A 15,789-nucleotide genomic window follows, 5' to 3' on the forward strand; every position below is an offset into this window, starting at 1 on the left:
AGAAGATGATCCTGCTGCTCGGGCTGCTTTTTTTTCTCCGTGAAGCACCGGGCCTGTGCCTGGAGCAGCACGGGTCGTTTCTCTTCGATGGAGACTTCCGTCACTTCGCCGTGGCCAATGACACGGTTTACATCGCCACCGAGGAGAAGCTGTACCAGCTGAACCACGACCTGACCCCGGTCCACAGTCTGACCCAGAAAGGAGTCCTGAAGCGGGGTGATAACCCGGACGACCCACCGGGAACGGAGTACTTCTCCAGAATTTCTGGTGTCGCTCACTGGAACTCAACTTTCAGGATCAATATTTTATTGCCGTTTGCAGAGAATCGGTCTGTGATCAGCTGCGGTGTGACCGACAATGAGTGTGGATACTGCGAGATTCTGGACCTGAAGAACATCTCCAACATCCTGCACAGGGAAAACTTCCAGGTGGGACCGAAACGCAGCAACGGGTCCGTTGGTTTTCTGGTGACTCTGAAGAACAAGCCGCCTCGTCGGGACACTTTTATTCTGACTGCGATAGGACGGGACGGGTCTGGAGAGGGGAAATGTGCCTCCGATTCCCAAACTGTAAACCTCCATAACACTGACAGCAACCCGAACAACGGGGGGATATTTTCTCTGAACGAGGAGTCTAAAAAACCAGCCATCAAAAGTAAAGTGAACTTGGAGTTCGTGGACGGATTTCAGGTGGACTCGATCATATATCTGCTCTCCAATGTGCCATCAGGCGCTAAAGACAACCAGGTCCGTCTCATTTGGCTCGAAGACAAATTAAGGAAACAGGAGACTCTGAAGTCTCTGAGGGGCGCGACTCTCGGCCTCTCCGGCGGTGGAGAGGCCGGCAGGCTGCTGGCCTCCTCGGTCATCCCGGGCGGTCTGCCGGGGCTGTGGAGCGGCGTGTTCAGTGTGGATGGAGGACAGAGCAACACCCAGCTGCTGCTGTTTGACATCAGCCCGGACCTCTCAGGAGACCCCGACAACGATCCACACTTTTACTTCAGCAAGGACTCAAGAGGCACCGTGAGTCTCACACGCTTTACTCTTAATAAGCAAAATGTTCTAAATCAAGTTTGATTATAATGAGTGTTATGATTAATAGTTAATTATTCATTTTATTATGACACATTAAAATCTATCTTTAATAGAGTTTTATTGTTCCCCTTTTTGCCATTATTGAATTTCTTTACCATCAATTTAAGAGCAGAGCTACATTGTCACCACATCTGGGCAGTATTAGAATCATCACTACTTAAATTAATAATTAATGCTCAGTGTGTTTCTGTTTCTCAGTCAAAGATGCTGCGTCCGGAGGCCGTCCTCCTCAGACGGAGCTACATGACCTCCGTTCTGGCAGTGAGGCAGAGAGGATGGATGGTTTTCTTCATCGGGACGGGAGACGGGCAGCTCATCAAGGTGTGTGACAGAAATTATTCTTCTATACTTCTAACCTTCTCTAGTCGTCAGCGTCATACTACATAGCTTGTGAGAATAAATCCCCCACAAAAAAACTGAACTGGTTTCAGCTCAGGGTCAAAATAACAGCATGATCATCTATACTAAGAGTGGTTCTGTATAATTTCTCTTTATTTTAGTTCAAAGAAACACAAGCTCAAGTTTAATTAAATATCTATTTATTAAAAAAAGTTGAAATTGACAAAAGACATAAAATGTCAACATTGTCATTAAAAAAAAAATTGGCTCTTGGTGCAAAATTCCATTTATTGCAACAAAAAAGACTCACCTTCTTTAAGATTCATTTGTAGTTTTTATACTTTGCAGGCCAATTCGGGGGCTTATGTTTGACACCCGACGTTTTACACATGATAAAGGAACCGAGCAGAACTTTCATTCAATTCTCTCGGAGTTTACGTTCATGCTCACGAAGCTCCTGCAGCAGGAGATTAAAACGCACGCCTGGTAAATTCTAAAGCAGATAAACAGACTGTCAGTAACCCCGTTCTGTGACGAGTCGACAGCTTCACGCCTCACAGAAAAAAAAAACTAACAGAGGATCTTGTACTCTTGTCGTCAGCTTGCTGTGGACAGGAAGTACCACACCGCCTGTCCCAGAGTGCTCTACAGGTCCAACGAGGACCGCCGGGTGTTTCCCAGAATGCACCTGGATCCAGTGGATCACAGACACGTGTACGTGCCGTTTCAAAACGAGGTAGCTATCGTTACGACCGCGACACACACCCAGTGGCGTTCCTTTTGCATTCGCTGTATTTTCAAGTGTGGTCTTTGTTCCCAGATGAAGCGTGTGGCCGTAGCACAATGCAGCACATACACAACCCTACAGGAGTGTTGGGCCGCTCACGATCCACACTGTGTGTGGTGCGCCGGCACAACCAGGTGAGGAAGGAGCTCCGGTCATCGCTCAAGCGTCAATCAGTTCATGACCTGGACTGAAACACGCTTGTCTCTCCAAAGTTGTAGGTTTGAAGGAGACTGTGAGGATTCAGACTGGCTGTCCATCCCCGACCTTTACCAGCAGAAGATGGTTTCCCACAAAGTCCTTCAAGACTCGACGGGAGAGGTTCAGACCCCCGTCACACGTTCACGACTCAAATCGACTGCGGCTCCTTTGTTTGACCAGTCACGGTGTTTTGTTTCCCTCTCAGCTCACACTGAACATCCAGACTCACGTGAAGATGAGCAAAGAGACGCTCGCCTGTCAAATCTCCCCGGCGTCTGGAGAACCTTGCAGGAAAGGCCCTCCTCTACAGTTCCCACGATGCACCTGCATCCTTTCCGATCGCACCTTTCCTCCAGAAGGTTGGTGATTCAGAATCAATAATAAAGGAAATGCTGAACTGAATGGGCTCATCTGTTGTCTAATGACATTAAAACTTCTAAAATGAGGAAACGGAGGTGGTGTTTTTGCTCGACAGGCCTGCGTGTCGCTGTAAAGATGAAACTCGGATCAACGTATCTGGAGCAACAACTGCAGTTAATGAACTGTTCTGAGAACAGCGAACTACCAACTCCTGTCTGGTAAGTCCAGACATCAGAAGATAAATGTTCGACGTAATGCCGGGAGGTTACAACTATCTGCTTTTCATGCTTGTGTTCACACATTTTCTCCAGATTTCCAGTTTGGCGATACGGATGCACTCTAAGAGATAAAGATGACTAAGCTATTTTCATGACATGGGACAAACTGCCAAGAAGAAGTTAAAATTAAATTCATCTTTGTTTACATTGTTGTAATTTTCTATAATTATTTTTTGCCAAAATGTCGACATTTCATCACGTGTACTCGGCCCAACAACAAAGAAAAACTTCAGAGTTTAAATATAAAGGTTATTATGCCGTTATTTTACTGTTCTGGTCGACTGAAGATGAAATTTAAGCTGCATAGCTTTTTGGTTTTTTTTCCCAAAACATTTTGCCGTTCATCACAAATGTACATATACTTTTGATTAAAGGTGAGAAGTGTTTCATTTTGTTGTGTGGGTGAGTGTGAAGTCCTTCCTGCAGATTTCCGCTCTGATGTGCGTTTCTTCTTCAGGTGTCGGCGATGCATAAAGGCCGGCTGTGGGTGGAGCGACCAGGGCTGTTCCTGGGCCAATGAAGGAGAACTCGATGTATGGAGGTCTTTCTTCGTCTGTCTTTGTTAGAGGCCCGAATGTAACGACTGACAATGTAACAATGACATTACATTTCAGGCTCAGCGCTTTTGTTACATTATAAACCACTTTTGGGATTACGTGATATTTTATAACAATTGGGGTCGTCGTTACATCTCCGGCTCCAACAAGGCTCATCCAAACTTCAGTTCCAATTTGTACATGAATCCAAGACATTTGAGATTTAGGAAAGATGCTCCATCACTCCAGTCTTTTCTTTCCTCCTCCTGCAGGACAGTGTTTGTCAAACGCTGCAGTCTGAGCTGAACGTTTCTGTGAGTCTCCTCTTCCTCCTCCTCTTCCTCCTCCTCCTCACTCTGGACAGTCCATTGTATTGACGGTGTTTTTCTCTCCCGGTCAGAAGCCTGAGATCTCCTCCATCACCCCCAGCATGGTGTCTTTCTATGGAAGAAACCACGCGGTGCTGTCGGGTCGTGACCTCAGCGCAGTGACCGCAGTGAGGATGCAGCCAGACCTGGACTGTACGACGCAGGAGTGAGTCGCTTCACACACGTCCGAGGAAAAGCGAGGCAACGTTTGTAGTTTTTAATTTGTTCGTGTGCTTCCGCCCAGGTCTCCTGTGTGGAACAACACCGGCACGAGTTTGACCTTCCACATTCCCAGTTCAAAAAATAAGGAGACGGTGAGAGCGTGCGCTCTCCTCCCAGACGGCAGTTGCCACGGCGACGCCAGCATCACCTACCGGTCGTCACCTTCCTGTAGAGACGTTTCGCCGAGGAACTCCTGGATCAGGTAGCCTGGACTGACTGACGACTTGATGCTTGTGACAAAACACAATTAATGAATCAAAGTGTGACTGGAAATGACAAATTAAAACTAAAAAACAGATAAAATGCTTCATTTACTTTTCATTCAGTATCTTTGTGCATTTAAATCATTTTGCAGGTTGAGTATGGAAGCATATTGTACTATAAACTGACCGTTTTTGTGAACGAAAGAATTTTCATGAGGAAAAAAAAGTGTTTTTTCTGAATTCAAGATGGTTTACAAAAAAAATTATTTCAGAATATTTTCTGATGACAATTGTCATAATTATTGGGCTGTTTTTTGAATTTGAGGTTACTATCTCATAATTATGACAACTATCTCAAATGTAGAAAATTAGCCCAATTTTTTAATAAATTTTGTCATAATTATGAGATAATCATTAATTCAGAAAAACAGTGGTTTTTTTTTTATTTTCCATGTGAATGCAATACGCTTCTGTACTTTTTTGTTACGTGTGTTTCTACACTTTCCACCCTCACATCTGAGGTAGAGAATCACAGTGCATCGAGTATCACTGCAGCTCGGTGGGTGTTTTATATGCATGTTGATGTTTCACGTTGACTTGACTGTGTGGCGCAGTGGGGGGAGGAAGGTCACGCTCACCGGATCTCACCTGGACTTCGTAGAAGGGCTGATTCACGGCCGAGCCCCTCAGGAAGTCCAGCTTCCTGTTAGCTGCCACCGTGAGGTGCGTCTGCAGAGCGACGACGGGGGTCTGGGTTTCCGTTGCTATGCGACGATTAATTGGAATTGACTCATCTTTTTTTTTTTTTTTTTTAATTTAAGCAGACTCTCACCTTTAAGACACCCGCCGCTAAAACTCCCCCCGGAGTTTCCCGCAGTTCTGTTCTTCTGAAAGTGGCCAATGAGACGCTGCCGTGCTCCTCGACCATAACCTACCACCCAGACCCCGAGTTCGTCAGCTTCACCTCCTCGCGGTCGGGCGACAACGTCCACATCATCATCCAGGTTTAATTTTCTTCTGGCTTGCCTCTGGGGTGAAACGACTCCCAACATGTGCCGGATCCACATTCTGTTTCTGCGCTCGTTCCAGAAAAAAGCCGACAAGCTGGAGATGACGACGGCGGAGGTGTCGGTGTGGGGGGAGCAGGGGGGGAAACGATACCCCTGCATCATGGAGGACAAATACGAGAGCAACGAGACAGACTTCTTCAAATGCGAGATTCAAAACCCACCGGGTGGAAGCGTTCAGAAGTTAATGGTAAATCTTCTATATTCCCCAACTGCAATGCAAACTGGGGTTTACATGTACACAGAGTTCCGTTTCTTTTCTAGATCCAGTACGGCGTGAAGACTGTGTGGCTCGCTCCTCCAGCGGAAATGCATCCCACCATTGTGATCTTGCGTCTAACGCTGATACCCTGCGTCATCACTGGTGAGTCCACACAAACCGCACCGACGTTCATCCTCCTTCTAGACCACAAGTTCTTCATGTTTCAGTTTTAATCTGCTGAAACAGTTTTTCTTACACTCCTCACTTAAAGGTAGTGCTACGAGACGCTTCTCTACTTTGGATTCGCATCGTTTTATTCTTCACTTGATTACCAAATGTTTGTTTTTTTTTTTTTTTATTTAGTGCTGATACTCCTCTGTGCCTGGCAGAAGAATCTCACCACTGAGAGGAACAAACTGTGATCACTGGCGCCATTTTCCCTGTCGACACAAAGAAAAGCTGACGATTTTCCTCATCTAAAAACGCATTATATTGTTATTTTAATTAACGATTTCAGAGGATTGTAGGTCCTTTAAATGAGTTTAGGCTGCAACAGTGAAACCTTCTACACAATATGCAACTTTTTATGAATTTGCTTGAACTTTTTAAAAAAAATTTGTTTAATACTCATGCACAGCTGTGTGGTTTCCCTTGGCCATAATAAAATGTGCTTGCTCGACTTGTTTTCTCATTTTTCTTCCATGTTACATTCAGAAAAGCATCAACCAACAAAGAAGCACTGGCACCATTAAACGGGCCCTTGCAATTAGAAGAATGTCCACCAGGTGGCACTGCAATCAAGTGTATTTTGTCATTAGGACGCAATGAGGGCCGACCGCGACCACACATGTAAGGTTCCAGGCTGAGTGGAGCAGAACGGGATAACTATGCAGCACTTCCTGTTATTATCGGCACAGACTGGGAATGAATTGATGAATTTTGGGACGTTTCAGAATCGATGTTTCTTTCTCGACGGCACGAACGCAGCTCGGGCGAACGGCATTGATTTTCTTTTGTCCTGAGAGAGGCTGCGTGTGGGTTTGACCCGATTCCGATCATATGAAAACCGGCGATGTGGGATCGACCAAACCCCCGCGGGATCAACGCCACAACGTGGCCTCGTTAGCTCCCCGCGCTCTCCTCTGCAAGTGCAGGAGCGCGCATGGAAGTTAGTCAGTTAAATGGAGTGCGATAAATGCGATTTATCAAGTCTGAACCATTTAACACAGAAGGAGGACGGCGACAATAAGGCACAGCTGAACAACAATGAGGCTCATCAGAACAGGAAGCAGAACCGTCCACTCATTATTCCAAACATGTATATAGTATTTGGGTGATATTCATTTTGATGGAGGGATTAATTACGATAAGTTTAAATGTATAAAACTGAATCATTTTGACATCTGCAAATAAAAATGACAAAAAGAGATGTTATGCATTTTTTTATGCAATTCTTTCAATAACTTTTTACCCACAAACATCAAAACAGCAGGAGAAGAGTTGTTTTAATCAAAAGATTTATTATTTTTCCATTCCAACAATGAGGAACTAGTTTGTGCTCTTCTTATATGAACTGTGTGATTGTGGATTTTTTTTGTTTTTCTTCAAACAGTCGTGACTTTTTGTTTTTTTTTCACAGTGTAAGTTTCTATGACAGGAAATGCAATCGAACTGCCTCAGGTGAACCTGGAGGGACTAAATGTTAAATAAAACCGCTCCTGAATGCAACAAGTTATGAAAATAATCTCAACAGTGCTAAAATATACAGATTGAAGAGTCCCTGTGCATACCTAGAATACATATATTTATTCATTTGACCCCCTCATTAAAGAAAACACTTGATGGGAATTAAAATAATACTATGACCTGAGCTCATAACCAAGTGCATCAACATGTACCGGCTTCTACTTTTCTTCTTTTTTTTTTTTTTAATCTGGACGGTAAAAGTAATTAAGGTACATTGGGGGGGGGGGGTTTAAAAAAACTCCAAAAAACAGACTCATCCACGTCGAGCTGTGACGTTTCTCTCAGTTCGTCCTCGTCAGGCGTGGAACTCTGAACGTCCGGTGAAGCGTCTCATTCAAAAACAGATCCGACGAAGGATTTTCAGCAGGTTTTTTTTTTAACCCTTTCAAGTCTTTCCGAGTCCCACCTGCTCCGAACACCATAAATAAAGTGCATTTTATCCAGCACACAGCTTCGTTGTTTAAGCTATGAAAGATCAGCTGCCTAATATTGCATTAAAAAAAGAAAATAAAAAAAATCCCCTTTATAGATCAACTGCTTTGATTTTTTGCTCCAAACCTAGTGTGAAAAACAGCCAAAAACTATGCAATACATTTCCATTTCCCCTCAAAAAATGGTGCTTTTTTAGTGAATACGGTGTCCAAATTCCCCCCCGGGACCAATTCAGATCTCACGTCTTTAAAAGGGGTGAACGTTTCTCTAAAAGCACATGGACCTCTTCTCACACTTGCGCCACCAGTTTTGAGTCTTCTCTCCCCGAACAGCAATGCCGCGTTACAACATGCCAGGAGAAACCGCGGCCGCACATTAAAAAGCGGCTCGGCTGGAAGTCCTGCGGAGCCGGACGTACCTGTGGAGGCTGCGCGACGGGCTCAGCAGGCCATCGGCGACTGTCCCGCCCCGCGTCCCGTCCTCACGCGCCTCCCGTCCTTCGCCCCGGTCGTCTCCGCCGCCGCCTCCTTGTCCGCGGAGTCGTTCAGAGACGCCATCGTGGTCGGGATGAGGCTGTCCAGCTCCTGCCGGCGTCCCGTCTCCAAAAGCCACTCGTGGAATTTGATCTCCACGATCTCCTGGAACCGGCGCTTCTGCTCCCTGCAGACGGACGAGGACCAAGTCAAGAGCATCTCGGCATAGTTTGACTTTTAATATCAACATTTTGTATTTTCTCCAAATATAATCCTGAAAATATCAGGCAGTTTGTGTAAAAAGAGAAAATCTTACATCTTTTGTGTATCTACAAAAAAAGAGATGTGGCCTTTCAGAGCCATTACCGGAAAAACTGACTGAGCACTTCATTTTAGGAAAATTAAGAAATCGGCAGATCACTAGAGACTCATCGGTAAGAAATACATTTTACCTGGAAATGTTTAAAAATAGCATTAAACCTCCAAATCAACCGAGCTGTTCTGATGAGTTACAAGCTGTAGAATTGCATCCGTCACTTCATATATTATCATATTTTTTGGGGACTCGTCGGTTTGTATTGAACGAGAAGCGTTCCACTTTCATACTCTTAAACTGTATGTCGTCATTTTACTTGTATTTCTTCGCGAAGCACTGAGAATTGCCTCGTGTCTGAATTCGTGCTGCAATTTTGCCTGGTGCCAGTAAAATCTCATTTCACGAGCAGCGGCGCCTCACTTGTTGAGCCGGGCCTCCATCACCGTCCTCTGCCAGCTCTGGATCCTCCTCTTCTTCTCGTCCACCGCCTCCTGGTACGGGGCCGGCAGCCCCCCGGGCACCTCGCACGTGTCGCCTTCCATCTGGAATGGCACCACCAGCATGTGGAAGTCGGCCGGCGGCAGCAGGCGGTAGCAGGCGGGGTCGGCGACCGACGACGCGCCGGGGTTCGCCATGCCGTCCGTCCCAAGGAGCAAGGGCTGGTCCCAGACGTTGGGCACCACCGCCAGCCCCACGCTGGCCATGTGGTCCTCCAGGGAGGGGTAGAAGGTGTGGTACGGCCCCAGGGTGATGCTCGCGTTGCCCGGCAGGAGCAGGGGCCGGGTGGGCGTCAGGGAGTGCACGGTGCAGCGCGACGAGGCGCCGATGGCGACCCTGGCCGCCACGCACACCACCAGCACGTTCTGGCAGCTGTGGATGTGCACGCTGGTCTCCACCGGCCCCAGGATCACCGTGCTGTCGCGGCATTTGTCCACGCTCACCGACCTGGAGGCACAGCATCCAAACGCTACTGAACACGCCACGGATAAACAAGTTTACAATGAAATATCTCGTGTGCAACAACAGTAACCGTTAAAAAGTGTCAATAAAGTTCCAGCAAACATACAAAAGTAACAATAAGTAGCAGTCATTGGAAACAAAGTATCAATTAAATACTAGAAATAGAGAAAAAGTATCAATAAAGTTTCAGTAAACGTACAAAAGTAACACTAAGTAGGAGTCATTGAACAAAAAAGTATCAATAAAATACTAGAAATGGAGTAAATATCAATAAAGTTCCAGTAAACGTACAAAAGTAGCAGCCATAGTGAAAAAAGTATCAATAAAATACTAGAAATAAAGAAAAAGTATCAATAAAGTTTCAGTAAACATACAAAAGTAACAAGTAGCAGTCATTGGAAACAAAGTATCAATAAAATACTAGAAATAAAGAAAAAGTATCAATAAAGTTTCAGTAAACATACAAAAGTAACAAGTAGCAGTCATTGGAAACAAAGTATCAATAAAACACTAGAAATAGAGAAAAAGTATCAATAAAGTTCCAGTAAACGTACAAAAGTAGCAGACAGTGAAAAAAGTATCAATAACATACTAGAAATAAAGAAAAAGTATTAATAAAGTTCCAGCAAACATATAAATGTAGCAGTCATTGAACAAAAAAGTATCAATAAAATACTAGAAATGGAGTAAAAGTATCAATAAACGTACAAAAGTAGCAGCCATAGTGAAAAAAGTATTAATAAAATACTAGAAATAGAGAAAAAGCATCAATACATTATCAGAAAAATTTTAAAAAGCATCAAGTAGCACAGGGTTCACCGTACCTGAGAGGCGAGAGAAGATATATAAATGCGTTGGAGCATCTGTGGATTTTGATGTTGGCGCCGGTCAGCTTGTCCGACGTTTTAGCCAAAGTCTGATTCAAAACTTGGGACATGAGCACCATCTTGCTGCCGGGCGGAGCCGTGTGGACGTTCCTGGCCACCTTGGCTCTTTTCATGGAGCCTTCGACTGGAACCGGGAGAGAACAGACGGTCAGAGTCACTCAAATAGAGAGGACGGATTCATTTTTTCTTCTTCTTCTTTTTTTTTTAAAAACCTTGCTGAGCCCAGGCGAGCTTCTTCCCCGAGCGCAGGCAGGCGGTGATTCCAAAGGGGTTGAGTGTGAGGTTGTGCTGGAGGCAGGAGAGCAGCTTGTGTAGGGGGAAGGAGCGGCCCGCCACGGAGTAGTCCGACTGGACCAGCAGCGGCCCTCTGGTCAGCAGCTGATGGACCGGCTGCACGGCCTTGCCGGCGCCAGCGGAGCCCTCCAGGAGCAAACCCAGACCCCTCACCGCCTCCAGGGAGATCTGGGGGCCACGCAGGCGAGCAGAGGGGGTCGTTTACACCAGTGTTTTTCAACCACTGTGCCGCGGCACACTGGTGTTCCGCGAGATCTAGTCAGGTGTGTCGTGGGAAATTATCCAATTTCACATTTTTTCTAAAAAAACATTCACTCCCACAGCCCAGTGTGTTGCAGAGTAATCATGTATAAATACTCTTCGCCACTAGATGGCAGCACAGAACTTTGAGACAAGATGTTAGGGTGTGCCGGTGAAATCGAAACTGACAGAAGTCAGTCTGGTTAATCACCACCACCTGCAGCTGCTCCCATCTTGTACCAAAGTAATGGAGAAGTTTTTGAAAAGGAAGAATGTTAACCAGGATCTCAGCTTTTCATCCATCAGGTCCAGGTTTCACACTGAGTGAGTAAAAAAGAAATCGGGAAATACTTTTTTTCTGTATTTATTCGATTCCCATTGATAAAACTTCGATGAGAATGACTTTATATTGTCAATAGAGGCTACAGTTTACAATTTTAACATTATCGGGTGGTGGTGTGCCTCCAGATTTTTCCAAAGACAAAACTGTGCCTTGGCTCAAAAAAGGTTGAAAAGCACTGGTTTACACCACAGCGTTTCAAGTGAAAACGCTTTTTTGTGAGTCGTTTTTTTATTGCAGAAAAGTTTCATGTTGCAATTTTCACTTCGGGTCACTAGTGGGTGCCGTTTGTTAATCTTCACAATGTTGTGCGTGCAGGCATTTATAGTTTAATCAGATAAACAATGGGACGATGCGGTCATTCGTAGAGAATCAACAACCAATGTCATGGAGTCACGACACTCTGGAAGGCCAGCATTGTTGTCATGGTCTCTACTGAGCACGTGCAGAACAACCATTTACGAGGTCGTGGCACACGTGCGCAGCGTTTCAGAGAAAAAAAAAAGTGCATTTTCGAGAAGCGACACCACGGAAGAAAATTTGTCAAAATCCCACACCTGACACTCCCTCAGCGCCTGTCCGGACTGCGACAGCTGGCCCGGCTCCACCATCAGCTCCAACACCTCCGCCAGGTGACTTTGCACAAAGGACAGGTGAGCCTGATCGTCCCAGTTCTGTCACAGCAAACAAGAGGCTCTTATGAACATAAATAATAAACCACATTAATGTTGTAGATTCCGCCGACAGCGCCACAAGTCGGACCTTGCTCTGAGAGCTGGTCTTGGCCTCCCGGTCCGACGAGGAGTGCGAGCGAGCGCGGGGGCTGGGCCACTCTTCGCCGATCAGCGAGGTGCGCAGGGACAGGTGGTTGAGCTGCTGGATGTGGAGGAAGAGGAGGAACTGCAGCGTGTCCACGGAGAGCTGGAAAAGAAAGAAAGAGAGACGAAGCTCATCAGTAACCAGAGAGAGAAACAAGTCACTCTGCTGGGAAAAACCCCAAACTGGCGCCGTCACCTCGCTCCTTTGCTGGTCGAGCTCGCCCTTCGTGGAGCACTGGGACAGAGACTCCGCCCACTCCAGCCGCTGCTCGGCGCCGCGGCCCACGAGGAGGTCGAAGGTCTCGAAGTACAGCCACGCCAGGTCCTCCGGGAGCTGCAGCTTCCCGCAGGCGATGTGGCGCCACATGGGCCAGCCCAGGACGGGGAAGCAGCCGTCCCGCGTACGCACGTACGCCGCCATCTTCCGCAGGTAGTGCAGGCTGAGTTTGGAGGAGGGCGTGACCTGGTTTTGGAAATGACCAGTTTAAAGTTTGCAGCATTTGGAATTCCCTTGACGGTGCAAAACAAGCAAGGGAAAAAAGTCAAATTCACCTGCAGGGCACCCAGGAGGAAGGGCTCCATGCGTGGCCATATGCTTACACCCTCTGCCTCCATCGCTGGAAGGAAAAGTGTACGACATGTTTATTTATTTGTTTTTAAATACTCGTCTTAAATGTGCGAGGACAACGGATGGAAAGTAGCCCATGGCTAAATCTGGCGCATTTACACAAAGTGGCTGTACCCAGTGTCCATTAATGCGCACCGGCCCCTCCAAATAAACTAATAAATATTAGTAATATTTACAAAAGGTGTATGAATCTTATTTGTAATGGATGTATGACTTTCTGGACCACAGGAATGTTAGTTGTGAGGATCCTGAAACAAACAAACTATTGGTCTCCTTTAGAAAAAGCCTGACTCAATATATTGCACATCATTCACCTGTTTGTATCCATATTACATCACAATGCATGAACAGCACACACAACAACTGGACTCGTCTCACTTACTACATTACACCAAAACATAATAGTCGGAAAACAACCATAGTCTGTAGTTTTTAATCTGACAGATTAACCTGAACTCACCTGACAGGTGTTTCTAAACTGCAGGAGACAAACGACCCCTACAATCACATGAACAGGGCGGGAACAGATCCACTCACACACCAAAAAAAACAAACAAACAAACATCCCTCACCTGGTGACGTAAATAGTCGCAGAAGTTGCAGAACCTGCAGGACTGTTTGTTTCCCCTGTTGCCAAAGTGAAGCTAACTTTAGCCGCCGGTGGCTAACGACAGTCGCTCGGGGTACAAACTCTCACTTTCGGGATCTCGTCCGGGTCCCGACGCGCTTCGTCCGGCGGAACGAGGCTCGGAGGACGTCGGGGAGCCGCGGCGCGGAGCGGAGATGTGGAAGAAGAGCTCGTCGAGAGATTCGGAGCCGCTGCTGGCTTCTTGGCGCCCTCCTCTCCCCTCTCGACAACTGTTGCGCGCAGCTGGCGGGAGCGCGCTTTATGATGTGACGCAGGGCCGCGCGTGGACAAACTGCGGCCCTGCGCACAACTTTACCACCCCGCCCCCCTTTTTTTTTCTAGCTGTCAAATCTCGCGAGAGCAACAAACCCCTCAAAATAAGTGAGCGAATGAATGAATAAGTCCTCACTACTTGCAGGACTCCGATTTAGGATGTCAGTCAGCATTAAGTTATGAAATATGTGGAATTTGGACCATATATATACACACACACCACTTCCTGTTTGATGGTGACTATTAAAGTTTGTGTCGTGGCCACAACCACACGGTCAAAGGACGCTGGGACTGAGAGTCATCATGTGGTTATGATGAGGGTCCTACTGTGATGCCAGGCTGATGTGACCATGTTTATGTTATTTACATTGCACTTCCTGTCCCATGGCGCACATTCAAACCAAAGAAAAAGGAAGCTGGGATATCTGAAGAAATCAAGTATCACAATGCAAGAGTGTCCAAATAAGTCTAATTTGTACTTTGATGCTTCTTCATAACCTGAGTTATATTACTTTCATTTAAAGTACTTTACTCAGTACTTCTACTTTTAAAAAAAAGAAAAAAACAAGTATCAGTTTAAATGTATGTATTTTTCCCAGCTCTGGGTGGAATCGATCGGTTTGGTCAGTAATTTTCAGTGTTTCATAAACTGTCTGAGAGAGAGAGAACTTCCCAACGATGCCGCTAGATGTCGCCCCTGTCTCGCCAAAGTTTGACTCTCGAAAACTCAAACTGGCAGCTTCAAATGCTTCTCGTGTGGTTTCTATCGGAAGCGCGGGGCGGATATCTGCTCTCTGACAGCAACGCAGCGTGAAACCGCCACCATCTCATCGACAACTTGTCACGAGTTGCCGCCTGGAAGGTGTCATTTGTTTGGAGTGCGGCCAGTGTGGTCAGATTTTGCGCACAGATTACTACAGATTTCGTATGGTGGTACATATAACAAAAAACACAACTCTATGACAGAAACTGCCCAATAATAAAACACAGCAGGAAATACAACGATATAGTGACTCTTGGGATGTTTAAAATTACTTTTTTTTAAATGCCTGCAAAAAGGAAAGAAAAAAAAACATTACATAGACAATTCATAAAACATAGAAATACTGAGAAGTGAAAAATGAAAAGTATTTTAAAAAATAAGCAGTAGTTGCAAGAATGATATTGATAATAATAGTAGGGCATTTGGAATGCGCTAAAATAAATAAATAGACCCAAACAGAACCTGTCATACAAGTTATGCTGCTTATTACAAGACTGTAAACAATATGTAGTAAATTATTGTAATCAATATTTTTATCTAATTTGGCAGAAGATATCGCAGAGTAATGATGCAACTGATGAGGAACTGTGCTGCAATGGTTCAAGAGTTATTTAGAAGATATGCGCAATTTGTAGAAATTGAAGAGCAAATCTACATACGTGCATTAAAAATTGTGGATCTGGTCACATTTTAAACGGCAATAATTGTGTTTAAAGCAAAATATTTACTTGCGGTCAGTACTCAGGAAATGTATTATGACAGGGAAGGGGGGCAACGATTTTGAGGAGTTGCGTATTGTATATTTGTTTCAGGCTAAATCATAATTATTGATCGTTATGGGCACTGGTGGAGAGGAGGATTCGGTGAAAGGGTGGTGTTTTGTTTTAATAACTAGTGAGAAATTGTTGGGTGTTTTAAAAAGAAAAATGTATTCACTTTGTTTTATGATCGAAATAAAAAAAAAACTTTATTAAGTCACGGAAGACCTTCAGAAATGAGTTTTATATAGTACAAAGCTGATGAAGTAGTGTCCAGACTGTGCGTTTTGTGTGCGTCTGTGTGTATGTGCACGCATGTCGCGCACATAACTGAGAAAAACTAATTATAGACACCACGAAAGAGGCATTGGACATCTTAGATGTTTTCTTCTTTTCACTTTGACGCTTTCTCTTCAGCATCGCTGCTGTCTCGACTTCCGGAGTTGACTCAGTCCATCTGCATTCACTTGTGTCTTTTCAATCAAGTATCTGTGGAGTTTTATATGCTTGTTTCTTTCCCTGGGGGTGGCATCAAATGTTTATTCAGAAACATTCAGTGTTGTGCCATTAATACAGGAG

The 15,789-nt window shown here is 45.3% G+C and overlaps 2 protein-coding genes across 2 annotated transcripts; one reads left to right on the top strand and one right to left on the bottom strand.

The window, feature by feature from the left end:
* Positions 1 to 5: 5 nt before the first annotated feature.
* LOC308146708 (plexin-C1-like) lies at positions 6 to 7,713 on the top strand (the record flags this gene model as incomplete). Its single annotated transcript, XM_080518611.1, has 14 exons — positions 6 to 1,022; positions 1,293 to 1,415; positions 2,035 to 2,169; positions 2,254 to 2,354; positions 2,439 to 2,538; positions 2,624 to 2,777; positions 3,483 to 3,589; positions 3,993 to 4,126; positions 4,205 to 4,384; positions 5,000 to 5,133; positions 5,280 to 5,389; positions 5,475 to 5,642; positions 5,717 to 5,816; positions 7,700 to 7,713. The coding sequence occupies 14 exons, from the start codon at positions 6 to 8 to the stop codon at positions 7,711 to 7,713; spliced, it is 2,577 nt and encodes an 858-aa protein (XP_080374737.1).
* On the bottom strand, positions 7,216 to 13,621 carry tbccd1 (TBCC domain containing 1). Its single transcript, XM_080518495.1, has 9 exons — positions 13,361 to 13,621; positions 12,713 to 12,777; positions 12,357 to 12,623; positions 12,105 to 12,263; positions 11,900 to 12,016; positions 10,681 to 10,930; positions 10,406 to 10,592; positions 9,042 to 9,566; positions 7,216 to 8,492 (listed from the first exon to the last, which is right to left on the bottom strand). Exons 2-9 carry the CDS (start codon positions 12,773 to 12,775, stop codon positions 8,273 to 8,275), a joined length of 1,788 nt encoding a protein of 595 aa, XP_080374621.1. The 5' UTR covers positions 12,776 to 12,777; positions 13,361 to 13,621; the 3' UTR covers positions 7,216 to 8,272.
* Between the last annotated feature and the right edge of the window lie 2,168 nt (positions 13,622 to 15,789).

The sequence above is a fragment of the Blennius ocellaris genome (genome assembly GCF_963422515.1).
Source record: "Blennius ocellaris genome assembly, chromosome: 22".
Classification (NCBI taxonomy): domain Eukaryota; kingdom Metazoa; phylum Chordata; class Actinopteri; order Blenniiformes; family Blenniidae; genus Blennius; species Blennius ocellaris.